The 14,160-nt window shown below is 38.9% G+C and overlaps 1 protein-coding gene across 21 annotated transcripts in view; it reads right to left on the bottom strand.

The window, feature by feature from the left end:
- Positions 1-1,104: 1,104 nt before the first annotated feature.
- ASCC1 (activating signal cointegrator 1 complex subunit 1) overlaps positions 1,105-14,160 on the bottom strand; it is a 135,056-nt gene continuing 122,000 nt past the window's right edge. For 13 of the 21 annotated variants that reach the window (XM_073793488.1, XM_073793484.1, XM_073793490.1 and 10 more), the window contains one exon: positions 1,105-1,748. In XM_073793488.1, coding sequence (XP_073649589.1) covers positions 1,617-1,748 — 132 coding nt within the window. In that variant the 3' untranslated portion in view covers positions 1,105-1,616. Of the gene's footprint in view, positions 1,749-2,824; positions 2,984-14,160 lie in introns of those variants that run through there. The other 8 variants (XR_012326599.1, XR_012326600.1, XR_012326598.1 and 5 more) reach the window with 2 other exon arrangements.

Below are 14,160 nucleotides of genomic sequence, written 5' to 3'. Positions count from 1 at the left end.
ATTACAGTTTGGTGAAAGGGGACCTGAAATCTTGAAAAATTCTTTTAGCTCCATCAAAAATTATTTGCTCTCTAACACTGTTGCTCTTCTCTAAAAGTTCTACATCAAAACTACCTGCTACTCCCCCTTCTACAACAGTAGTTTAAAGTGTACTTTCTTTAGAGCTACATTGTCTCAAAAATTTGTCTATTGGCTTCTAGAAAGAAAACTTAAAACATAAAATTTTTTTCCAATTCTACCAATACCTACAAACTTACAAAACAAACAAAAATACATAAGCACACACTCTATTAACCATTAGAGTGATGATGTCACCATATCACATAGCTGCTGGAAAACTCCACTTTACAAGTATGAGAGAATGAGAGTGAAAAAGACAAAAAACTTGTGAAAAATTACTTGTGAAAAATTACAGTATGATAAGTCCTTAAATGCATAGTTACCTCTAAATACTAAATAATAGAATTTCTAATTCTGTTAAGAATTTAGCATTTGATATATAAAGTTACATTTTCCAAAGACAAAAATTTTTTCCTAAAAACGTTAAGTCATACCTCTGATACTCAAAAGAAGACCTCTTTACTTACTGCCCAACGGCAGCTGTCAGAAAGAAATCAGTAAGGCAGAAGCGGGACCAAGAAGAGGTGAGGGCACTGAATTTCAGTCAACTCTGCTATTCAGTACTACCTCTGGGAGCGCTCATTCCCATATGTCATTTAACAATCAGAGGTGAGTGAGGTAAAAGCTCAACTTAAATAAAAAAATGAATATTACCAGTAGAAAGCTTTTTTGGGAAAAAGCAACCCTTTTTTTGTGTGGGGGGGTGGGGAAAAGCAGGCACCAATACGTAACACCGATATGTAAATATGCTATGCTATTGAATAAGTGATGGCAGCAATGTATCCCAACACACACTGACTAAGGGGGTCAAACTGAAACTATATAATAATACTAAAAGAAATACACAGTTACTTTAGAAATTCATTTATTCACAAATGATCTGTGCAGTCACACTGATAGATCTCTGAGTGTTATACACAGCCCTTACCATGTCGTGGCCTTATTAACACACGGGATTCAGAATCATACTTCTCAAATAGAATGTAAGAATCAAGATTAAGACTAAGGAATGAAGGAAAAAGAGAGGCCATGGAGGGAGAAAGGCTGTGAGGGGGTAGAGATGAGAGGTAACAATAGTGAGGCTGGAGCTCCCCAGCAGAGAGTGTGGCAGGACTGATGGGTGGGGCAAACCTGCGCTGGGAGCTCCCTCCCTTTGCTGGTCTGCAGCAAGGAAGGAGTGAGTGCCTTCTGTGGCTGACACTCTCCCAGGGAACTCTGCATAGTCCTGATGGTATCACCATTGCTTTGATTGCTGCTGCCCTGAGAAGTAAACAGAAAAGAGCTACAATACTGCAGCTCCATCAGTGGCATGGGAAGGCAAGGGTTAGGGTAGGGTGAAGGAACAGGAATCTAAGAAATATAAAAGGTACCAACTTCAAAAGAAAAAGGACAGATCAAAGTAAAAGGTAAAAACTTTACCAGTTATTTTGCTAAAGTTTAAATTCTAAGTAGTAAAGGAATTGAAAGCAGGGTCTCAGATATTTGTACACCCATGTTCATAGGGCATTATTCACAACAGCCAAGAAGTTGAAGGAACCCAAGTGTCCATCGATGGAAGACTGGATGAACAAAATGTGGTTCAGTCGACCCTCCATATCCATGGGTTCCACATCCGTGGAGTCAACCAACTGCAGACCAAAAATATTGAGAAAAAAAATTACAGGAAGTTACAGAAAGGAAAACTTGAATTTACTGTGTGCCGGCAAATATTTACATGGCATTTACATTGTGTTTGGTATTATAAATAACTTAGAGATGATTTAAAGTATACAGGAGGGTATGCATAGGTTATATGCAAATATTATGCCATTTTATATAAGGGACTTGAGAATCCACAGATACCAAGGGAGGTACTGAAACCAAGGGAAACCGAGGGATGAGTGTATATACATCGGATGGAATATTACTCAGCCTTAACAAGGAAGGAAGTCCTGACACATGCTACAAAATGGATGAACCTTGAGGACATTATGCTAAGTAGAATAAGCCAGTCACAAAAAGACAAATACTGTATGATTCCACTTATATGAGGTATCTCAAGTAGTCAAATCCACAGAAAGAGAAAGCAGAATGGTGGTTGCCAGGGAGCTGCGGGGGTGGGGGGCAAGAAGAGTTGCTTAAATGGGTACAGAGTTTCAGATTTGCAAGACAAAGAAGTTCTAGAGATAGTTCACAACAATATGAATATACCTAACACTACCGAACTGTATATTTGAAAATGGCTTAAGATGGTAAATTTTAGGTTATGTGTTTTTTACCACAATAAAAAACAAATTCTGGGTATTGATTAAAAGGGGGAGGGAAAAAATACAAACCTTCTACAATCTGTAGATATTATCTAGGTGGAGAGATTAATAAGATCACACACCTGTAATTCTCTTTTAAAGTATTAATATAAGTTTAAATGGTTGAGGCAAAATCAGTAGGTATATAAGAAATAATGCAAATCTGAGCTCCACAGGGCTTCAGAGGTACATTTTCAGAGAAGAGCGTTGGAAAGAGAGGTAGACCCTGTGAAAGATGAACAGGCTAAGGGTTACAGGCGTATGTTCTCCCTGTGCTTACAACCATCTCGCTGACAGTGCGATGACTGTGGACCACCATTAGACACCACGGTATCCTTGGGGAATCACCCAGGAAAGTTATCACCCAAATTTCCACATCCCTCCTTGGCAATTAAAATGATGATACTTTCCCTCAGCACCTTGTGAGGATGTTTAGTTTCCAGTGTTTCCCAAGATCCACCTCAGGAGAAGTCAATTTGTCCACAAGAGGCATAGTTTCCAAAGCTGTCTACCGTGAACCTCTGAGAGATGTGAATTGAATTGAGCTTTAGGGTACCAAAGCAGAAGTTCTCAAATAGCTGAAAAGGAAGAATAAAAACTCAGAGTGAATATCCAAAGAAAATCATGGATGAAAACATTAAACATCAGATTCTCTTGTAAAAACACCACAACAATCCCGACAAACTTCCTGTGCTATCTTTTCAGTATTTATTCTGAAAAATGATCCTGGAGAGGAGGGATAGGAGCGGGAGTGAGAAAAGAACAGCAGCTCTTCACTGATTAATTGAAAAGCCTCCTCTGACAAAATGCACTAGAGAAAGAGGTCTGAGAAGTCAACTCCAAAATGTATCTATTGAGCAGATATGACCAGGAACTTGTAACAAACATCCTAGGGCCATACCCTGATCCATAGGGCCTAACAAAGCTGCTTCTATGACTTTCTGTCACTGACCATGCAGGATGTTAGTTTTGTTACAGACAGGATAAAATTTGATATAATATATTCCCCCACCTCGTCAACAACATTTATTAGAAACACTGACTAAAATAAACAGAAGATAAGGTTCCTGCCCTACAAATAATTCTGATAACCCAGCGAGGAGTACAGAACACTTTCGCACACAAAACAGCCAGAGGAACACTTCTATTGAATGATACAACAAATACAAATGATAATATTTATCAAAAGCCTTTCATTAGACTTTGGATTCAAGCCAGCGTCCTAAAGTAAATGCTCTTTACTACAATTCTTTATTTAAAAAGCTTTCAACTTTGTCAGAGGGAGGGATGAGCCACACTCTGAGAAAGACCTGCTTTTGTGATCAGCACATTTACAAGGCAGAATGCAAAATGACATCAGAATTCATTCGAGGAAAATTAAGCCACACTGCTTAGATAATGAGTGTCAAAGAGTAAAGGGCTGACCTTCTTCTGTTAGGATGGAAGAGTTGCTCTTTCTTAAAATGTCAGCACAATCCTGAGAAAGCCTTTCAGTACGTGAACCAACAATGCTTGAGTAGAACCTAAAGCTGAGACCTTTGCACATTAGCAAGTGACTGTCTTGTCTCTTCACTTATTTTTATAGTATCTCTATAGCCATGGACTTCAGCCACTGTCACCTTTCCTCTTCCTGCAATTAATGGCCTAGCGAAATGCCCAGGGTTCATTTAAAGTCTAACTTTATAAAGCCCAGTAAATACTGATTCTTCAACATGACATCAACTTGACCCCAAAGATCTATTTAGAGGTTGTGTGCCGCATTGTCTTGTCTTTCAGAAAGGTGATCAGCTCTTGCCTGCATTGATTTACACAATTAACTTCTCTTCCTGGCTTCAGTAGCCTGTTCAAACCATATCCACCCTTTTGTGTAAAGAAATACAGCCCGAAATGTTTATTGGCTAATCCCTTTGCTGAACGTTAATTTGAAGTGAAAGCCATGCCAACAAGACTGACAGATTTACAGCTTTACAAACTGAAGCCTTCTAGGTACAAAGAAGACATAACCAAAGGGGCAATAAAAGACAAGGCAAAACCAAAAGGGAACTCATAATACTTTCAACAAGTTAGTTTTTAGGGATTAGCAGTCCATGGTTCTTCTCTTTGTACCTATGCTTCCAAGTGATGGAGACACCACAGCTAGGAGCTGGAAAGTACTTACCTCTGACTTCACTTTGCCTTTTAAATACTTATAACCTCCAGACGGCATGATTTGCCAGGGAGATTTCTCATGCTTTAGGTTTGAAGCAAAGAGTATAAATATGGTGATAATGAAGTTAGCTGGGATGTGATTTCAATGCAGTAATTACACAAATTAAGAGAAGACTGAACACAAATTCCCATGCTCCTCTAAGACAAGAGCAGCAGGTGGAAAGACTGAAGTCAGTCTAAACTTACGACAGGCACGTGGGAGCCGGGTGGCTGTGGACAGACAACACCACCCATGGTACAAGATCATAATGGGTAAAGACTCAATAAGATGAACAAGTCGAAGTACCTTCCTTGTAAACTGTAAAGCACTCCTGAAAACTAAATAGTTCCTATGATGTTTACAACATCTTTCTACTCTTCTTAACCGGTCCTTATTCTACCTTCATAGGCTGCCATCTTCTTCCGTACCTTTAACATCATAATCAAATGGATTTCTTATCCAAAGTCCCTAGTGCAAGGCCAAGCTTCATTTTAGCCTTTCCTGTCCCCATGTTCTTGTTCTCTATGTTTATGATGATTTAGTAACAATTTTTCATAGTTATTTTATTGTTTAGTCATTGTTTTATCTTTAGTCTTAAGCTTCTCTTTTAGTTCTGCCAATTATTTCTGGTGACTCGTTAAAATATAAGCTCTACAGAAGAAAGATCTATGTTCTTCAAAGCTGAATCCCACTATATGCTGTAACTGTATCTATGCATATGATCAATAAGCATTTGTTGGATAAAATGACAACAATATCGAATGTTGGAGATGTCTGTGTACTTTGTGTAGGAAAAGAGAAAACTATAACATGGCCTTGTTTAGATGGATATAAAAATCTCATTTATAGATCACCACCTAGGAATCCTTGAACAAGACTTACCCAATGGTATTACCTCTAATGTAACCTCAACTGTAACTACTTGTGAAGAAAGAATTTATAGTTATTAGTAATGGAAATTTCACATATTCCTTTAAATTTCTATGTGTTTCTTATTTGCCAAAGCCTAGTCTTAGCTCAAATTTCTGATCTAGAATGTCACTGAGCACCTGATATTATGCATTTTCATGTAAAGAGGCATATGATGTGGTGTTGTCTCCCAGGCAACTGCCATCTGGTTAGGGAGGATGGGGTATGTGTCAGAAGAGAGGCATGTTGATGACACGGGTGTGTTCACCTTGTGAAAAGTTACTGTATTATGTACTCAATTAAAGTTTACCTAAAACAATATAGGTGGCAAAGGTTAAGTGTGGGAGGAGAGGTAAAGGCAATTAATAAATGCAGCGGGAGGTAAGAAAACAATGGATGTAGAGGGCTGGGGCATCTAGAAAAGCCATCTGGAAGAGTCAGAAACTGAGCTGGGCCTTGTAGCAAGTCTAAGACTTAGTGAAGAGGAGGAGGGAGGGCAGCATGAAGGCGGAAATGGGTATATGGAGGGTCAAGTAGGCCAGGTTAGATGTAATGGAGGGTTCCTAAAAAGAAGCAGTGAAAAGACTAAGGCTAAAGACATAAGGAGGGAAAATCAGATTAAGGGGGGCCCTGAGGGTCAGGTTCAGAAGTTAGACTTTATTCTAGACGGTGGGGAACCACTGAAGGCTTCTGAGTAAGCTGGTGGCCCAAGATGAAAACCAAGGGAAATTAATCTGGGTGTGGCATATTGATTGTGCTGACTGGAGAAAGGAACAAGAGAAGAAAGAAAAGGAGACCAGGGTAGCAGTTAAACTGTGAGATACTGAGTGTCTATTGACTAAAAATAGTAGTAGTGGGCCTGGAAAGATTGGAGCAGATGTTAATACTATGAATGAAACACAGAACAGACTCCGTGATTTTCTGGATGAGAGGAGGAGATACAAAAAGAAGATGAGAAAAGTCATGGATGACAGGGTAAAGGGATATGTGAGGGTACCACTGATAGTGACAGAACATTTCTGAGTGGGAGCTATTTTATGGGGAAAAACAAAAAAAATTCAGATCTGTTTACACACTCATTCTGTGTCTTTAGCTGTGTGTCTCAAGCCCTTCTCCAACCAAGGGTTTGCCTGGTATGCTCTGAGAATATATATTAAAGACATGAAATCCGTAGCACAGTTAAGTGGAAGCACATCACCATAAACAGTTTACAACGGTCTACTTTTTTAATTGAGTAGTAGTTCTCTATGTATTAGGGAAATGAACTCTGTGTGATGAACTGCAAATATATTTTCCCCCAATTTGTCATCTGTCTTTTGAATTTACTTATGGTGATTTTTACCATGTCAATTTAAATTTTTATAAACTCAAAAATATCGTAACAGATTTTTTTTCCCTCCCGCTCCCCCTCATAACAGATTTTTAAAACAAAGTTACCTAATGCCAATATTTTTATATATTAAAAAATCAAGGTGAACAACAAATACATATGTTGACAACAACACTAATGAAGTAAAGATCATAAGAGCTAAAGTTTACTGAGCAAGCATGCATGCCAGGCATTATACTTCGGGCTCTATGTGATCATCTGACTGCCTCCTTACAACCCCAAGAAGCAGATACTATTATTAACCCCCATTTTAGGGTTGAAGCTGAAATTTAAAAGGCTAAAGTAACTTGCCCAAGAATACACAGCAAGTAAACAGTGGAAAATTGACATTCATAAAGCTGGAAAAGAAAAAGAAAAGGAAATTAAGAGTCAAACCCAGAACTTATATACAAAACAGAAACAGACCCACAGACATAGAAAACAAATTTATGATTATCAAAGGGGAAAGGTGGGGGAGGGATAAATTAGGAGTTTGGGATTAACATATATACACTATTATACACAAAATAGATAGCCAACAAGGACCTACTGTATAGCACAGGGAACTACACTCGATATTATGTGATAACCTACATGAGAAAAGAATCTGAAAAAAAAAAGATATATATGTATGTATAACTGAATCACTTTGCTGTACACCTGAAACTAACACAACACTGTACATCAACTCTACTTCAATTATAAAAAGAAAAAAAGATTCAAACCCAGATAGCCTAACTCTGAAGTCTGAACTCTTTAACCTCTGTACTCTACAGCCTCTCCTTGTGGGTGATGCCCCTTAAAACCTGGCCCTGCTAAACCACAGAGATTAAGCTTGACTCACAAAACTCCCAAAGACTGAAATGAACATATTTTTTCCTTGTTATTCCCACTTTCATTGTCACTTCTTATCCTGGACCTCATTTAAGAATCAGATGGCTGTAGTTCAGTTAGAAGAATTTTAATTGAATTCTGGATGAAAACAAGCACAAATCAACTAAATGGCTCCATTTAATTAGGTACCTGAATGGAGAAGAGGAAAAAGCTTAAACTACACGTTTAAAAAAAGAAACTTGGTTGTTCTTTATAGGCTAAAGTAGTTCAAGAAGAGCAAAGTGGTCTATTGTTTAGAAAATAAAAGACCTAACAGGAAAAATTTAAATTAAAAAAGAACCATGGCAAGGTATTTAAATCATATTGAGTTTTTTCCCCTCACTGTTGTTTTATAACAATTCCTTGGGGATTTTGAAACCTAAACCTTTTTCTTTCTGAAAACATTTCTCTCTGATGCACACACAGAGCCCTGTTGTGTTGGAAGCCAGCATTTTTTTAAAGCCTGTCATAAAGGAACAAAACAATGAACAGCTGCACAAAACTACAAATATTTGATAAGGAAACAAACATAGAACTTAAGACTGCCAATATTTGTGATATCACTTGTAAGTAATAAGTACTGATTTGGACAATTTAAGAAAATTTAAAACCCAAGTTAAGTGTTAAGTATGACATTTGAAAACTGTCAAGCATACAGTTGCTATCCTTTATTGACTACTCACAGTTATCTTCAGAAAATTAAACAAAGTTTTCCTATTACCAAGAGACAAATGTGGACCACCAAGATGAAAGGTTTTTAGTCAAAACCAAAGCTTCCCTGACAGAATCTTGAGACAAAGATCTAACCATCCTGCTGTCCCTTGCTCACATGATCTGTGAAGCCTACCATTTTTAGTTTGTACATGTTTGTTTCCTAGGGAGAACACAGAAGAAATTATTGATTTCTGGTAGTGTAGTGGTATACACTGAAAGAAAACAAAAAGCAAGATTTAAGGGCTAACTGTGGTCATTTTCCCTTGCATTCATTTCAGACCTTCTACTCCTTCCTCTCAGGTTCTATGAAACAACCATAAAAGACCAGAAATAATTCCACATGTGACTAGGCTGCAAAGATGAGCCTCAAAATCTCAGCGAGAGTTGGGGAGGAGAGTAAAGAGGAACCTCCTAATATCTGTGACCTCAAGCTACAAAACTGAATGAATGGCCAATCCTCAACAGCATAATGACAGACATGTTGGGGATCCCTGTCCATAGGGCTTCCCAAATGAGGCTCGCTCTCCTTCTTCAATCTTAGACAAAGTAGTGGTCACTCTCTTCAAAGATCTCTCCTTTAAGAAAATCTATTTCTTGTGCTGGGTGGCCTCAGTGAACTATTTGGTATCTGATTTGACTTCAAAAAGAGGAAATTCAGTTTTGAAGTCTAAAATGAAGATTCAAAATATGTAAGTCCTGGCAAAAGAAATGAAAGCAAAAATGAACGAATGGGATTCTAATTAAATTTAAGAGCTTTTGCACAGCAAAGGAAACCAGTGACAAAATGAAAAGACAACCTAATGAATGGGAGAAAATATTTGCAAATGATATGGCTGACAAGGGGTTAATAGCCATAATATACAAACAGCTCATACAATTCAATAACAAAAAAACCCAATTAAAAAATGGGCAGAAGACCTGAACAGACATTTTCCCAAAGACATACAGATGGCTAAAAGGCACATGAAAAGATGTTCAACAACGTTAATTATCAGGCAAATGCAAATCAAAACAACAATGATATAACACCTCACACTTGTCAGAATGGCCATCATCAAAAAGTCTATAAATAACAAATGTTGGTGAGGATGTGGAGAAAAGGGAACCCCCCTACAAGGGACCCCCTCTACAAGGGAACCCCCCTGTAAACTGGTGCAGCCACTATGGAAAACAGTATGGAGGTTCCTTATAAAACTAAAATAGAGTTACCATATGATCCAGCCATTCCACTCCTGGGTATATATCCCCCCCAAAATTAAAAACACTAATTCAGAAATATACATGTACCTTAATGTTCACAGCAGCATTATTACATCATAGCCAAGATACGGAAGCAAACTCAGTATCTATCAGCAGATGAATGAATAAAGAATGTGGTATATACATATATTTGTTTGTGTGTGTGTGTGTGTGTGTGTGTGTGTGTGTGTGTGTGTGTGTGGTATATACAGGACTATTACTGTGCCATAAAAAAGAATGAAATTCTGTTATTTGCAACAATGTGGATGGACCAAGAGAGTATTATGCTTAGTTAAGTAAGTCAGACAGAAAAAGACAAATACTATATGCTATCACTTATATGTAAAATCTAAAAAATAAAAGAAATGAATGCATATAGCAAAACAGAAAGAGACTCACAGATATAGAAAACAAACTAGTGGACACCACTGAGGAGAGGGAAGTGGGGAGGGGCAAGATAGGGGTATGAGATTAAGAGACACAAAATACTATGTATAAAATAGATAAGCAACAAGGATATATTGTACAGCATAGGGAATTACAGCCATTACTTTGAAATAACTTTTTTTTTTTTTTTTGGCTGCACCATGTGGCATGCGGGATCTTAGTTCCCCCACCAGGGATCAAACCCATACACCCTGCAGTGTAAGCATGGAGTCTCAACCACTGGACCACCAGGGAAGTCCTAAAATAACTTTAAATGGAGCATACTCTATAAAAATACTGAATCACTCTGCTGTACACCTGAAACTAATATAATATTGTAAATCAACTGTACAGTTTTTTTTTTAATTTATTTATTTTTGGCTGCGTTGGGTCTTCATTGCCGTGCGCAGGCTTTCTCTAGTTGCAGTGAGCAGGGGCTACTCTTCATTGCGGTGCACGGGCTTCTCATTGCGGTGGCTTCTCTTCTTGCAGAGCACGGGCTTCAGTAGTTGTGGCTCGCGGGCTCTAGAGCGCAGGCTCAGTAGCTGTGGCGCACGCGCTTAGTTGCTCCGTGGCATGTTGGATCCTCCCGTACCAGGGATTGAACCCATGTCCCCTGCATCGGTAGGCAGATTCTTAACCACTGCACCACCAGGGAGGTCCTTATACAATTTTTTAAAAATGTTAAGTCCTATGAAATTTATAGTCATTCCTGGTATGTGCAAGTTAAACTAACCCTTAGTAGGTAATCTGGTACAAATGAAAATAAGTACTGGTGTTCAATTAATGTAAGGATTTAGAAGGATGCAGCGGGTCCTGTTTCTCCCCCAAGAAGGGATGATTTCTATTGTTTTCATGTATGGCAGTTAGACTTCTGAAACCTAAAGTAAACAGGAATGGCAAACGCACGCTACTTTTTCTTCTATAATCTGTTTTACCAACTTCTATTTCTCACAATTACTCCCTGTTTACAGATAAAAGTAACAGTAATAACACTATTTTGTACTTAATAATAATGCTCCCCCACCTACCTCCCTACCAGGGATGGTATGAGGATGAATGGAAGACAGTCTGACAAGCACTTTGAGCTCTTTGGAAGGCACTCCCACAGAAAGCCTTGCTGAGGCTAAATAACACCTGTCATCTAAGGATCTAAAAAGTATCTCACAAAGCCCAGATCATTAACCCTTCAAAAAAATCACTGTGACATAAACCTGAGCTCAGCATTATTATCCCCATTTAAAAGATAAGAAACAGAGACAGGCTAGGACCACTAACATTGTGATATAAATTTAAGAGTTCCTGGGACCTGGCCTAGAACACAGTAGAAGGCCATTTTCACATGGCAGTGTGCATTTGTCTCACAATCTGAATAACAAATCTGTACCAAAGAATGCCAAGTGGGGAAGAAGTCCCATCCTTGGGCTATGCATATGCAATCAGACAGCAAAGGAAGCGTCCACTTGGTTTTGTGGCCAAGAAAGACAAGTAATGTGAAAAAACTATAATCACAGCCCTTGGAAGATTCTAATTGAAAAACAACAAAACAAATAATGGTATATTTCAGAAGCATTCTTCACAAAATTGTACCTCCAGGTACAAAAATGATAAGACTTTAGGTAGTAAACAGAAAGATATGGACAACAGCCTAAAAATATAATAGACTTGAAAACTATCACAGCTCTTCATACGTCATATTGCCAATGTCACTTAGAATTAGGATCACAAGTTTTTTCTTTTCCCACAGGTAAGTTTTGTTGGTTAAAATTCCCCAAACCTAAAAAAATGATTCTGAGTTTCTGCCAAGGTACCAGGCAATTCAAATTCTCAAGCCTTCCCGTACCTTGCATTTTTCTTCTGGCTACGTGAAGATTACTCTTGAAGAGAGCAAATATGAGAGATGTGAAAAGACAAGAAGGAAAATGGTGATCTAACACATCAGGTCAAAAACACCTTCTATCTACTTGAAAACTATTTATACAGGCTGCACTCATATTGATTCTTTCTAAATCGTCACAAAAGAACACAATGGAGCCTATTCACACTAAGGTAAGCCATGTCACTCTACGTATACACAAACATACCCAACTTCACCTGGAAACCAAAGGTAGAAACTTCTTTTCTATTGAAGAGAGAGATCAAAACAGTTCTTAGGGCAAACTAGACTTCAATGCTTTCCTATCAATAACCACATAGCTACTCTCTCCCTCAATTTTTCCACCTTTAAACAGGGACAATACCTTACAAGGATATTCTGCAGTTACAGGAAGATAAATTATCAGATGGAATTTTGAGCTCTATTATTGTCACTCACTAACTATAACATCCAATGCATCATTACAGGACAAAAAGCAGCTTCCTTAAAAGAAAAAAAGAAAAGGTCTAGAAGGAACTCTGATAGCTTACAGTCTCTGCAGTCATCAACTGGTTTCACAGGGCTATATTTTTAAAGAATGGAATAGAAACATCTACTTCAGAATAAAAGACAATGTGATTGTTAGGTGGTTACTATCCTAGAGTCATCTCCAAATACAGCCCTAACTCCGCCTGAGATACCACATCCAATCTGAAACCTCAAACTGCAGTGATCAGTGGTGAGAGAGCCAATAATGATACCTAATATAATAGCCAATAAAAATAGGACATAATGTACTTCCAAAAGGCCGGGGGGCACCTCAGATAAAGGGAGCAAGTCAAGGCCAGTCTGTGGGAGGAGTAATTCTTATCATCAATTACCTCTAAAAGGAAAGAGCAAGAAGAATGTAATCAGTGGATCAGCTATGATTTTTCAACCTATCAGCACACCACTCCTGCTTTGGGCATCTCCATTAAAACAGTACCAAAAAGCTTGCATGTCACCAGAGCCCAAGTCTCCCCACTGACTGCAGTGGCATAGGAACATTATCAAGCTGCTCACACAGAATGGGAACGTGAACTTCCCTCTTTGATTCTGCTCTCCCAAACCACCTGCCTCTCTCAGCTGCAGAGAGCACAAGGAATGTTATAGGCCTGACCTGAAGAGGCGCCAGGCAGAAGCCAAACAGCCAGGGAATGAAGGCTTTAACATCTCCTTCAAATAATTACGCAGGGTTGCACTTTTGGATGTTTGCCCTGAGCCTCACTGCTGACGTGAGGATTATCAAGTTTAAGACTCTGCTGGTAAGGCCAAATGACCTATTAGAGAGTGAATTAAAACTGCTATATACAAACAGGATGCCAGGCAGTTCTGCTGAGCACCTCAATACTCAAAATACCAAAGGACTTCCCCTCCCTGCAGAGTCTTTCAGTTTTAAAAAGTAGCAATAAAAAAATGTGGGTGGAAGTAGGAGACAGGAGAGAAGAGGCTGTGCTGACATGGCTGAAGAACCCAGACCTCATCTCAGCACACAGCAGCACGCTCTGCTGGTTTCCACAGCAGCAGGTAGAATTAGCATCAGAGATGGGCTGCTGGGAGTTGAGTTTGCTGCAAAATTTCTTCCAGAAAAAGCCCTGCCTTCAGGCATGGATATTACTGCTTCACCAGGGAAAAACTGCCCCAGGTGGCTGCTGGCTAGCAGGGTCTCTTCAATGCCCTAAGCCTGTGACCACCAACCCTAGGGGCAGATGCCCTTTCAGGACTAATCTAGATAATGTTTCTGCAGATAAATTCTTTCCCTCAGAAGGAGGCTGCTTAATGCTCATTCAAATCTGTTACCACTCTTACTTTCAGTTTGGTCATCTTCCCTCAGGGATTACTCATAATTGTCCCTCAAACAATAGCAACAGGAGGTAAGTGTTTGATCTTTGTATTATATATGAGAAAGGAAGTGCAAGTCAGCAAAAAGGAGCAGAGATGATTTCTGCTCAGCCTGGGGGTCTCTAGGCAAATGGCTTTAGGGAGGCAGGGCACAAAGAGGCTGACTAGTGTGCCAAGTGACAATTCAGAAAAAGAACAGTGAGAAAAGAGGAAAGGTCATCAGGTGCAGCCAACTCCACTCCAACTTTTCCAACAGGAGAACAGCAACAAGAAAAGTTCAAGAGCAAATCAGATGTCCCTT

The sequence above is a fragment of the Tursiops truncatus genome, chromosome 16, assembly GCF_011762595.2.
Source record: "Tursiops truncatus isolate mTurTru1 chromosome 16, mTurTru1.mat.Y, whole genome shotgun sequence".
NCBI classification, from domain to species: Eukaryota; Metazoa; Chordata; class Mammalia; order Artiodactyla; family Delphinidae; genus Tursiops; species Tursiops truncatus.
This window is presented reverse-complemented; position numbering and strand designations above follow the sequence as displayed.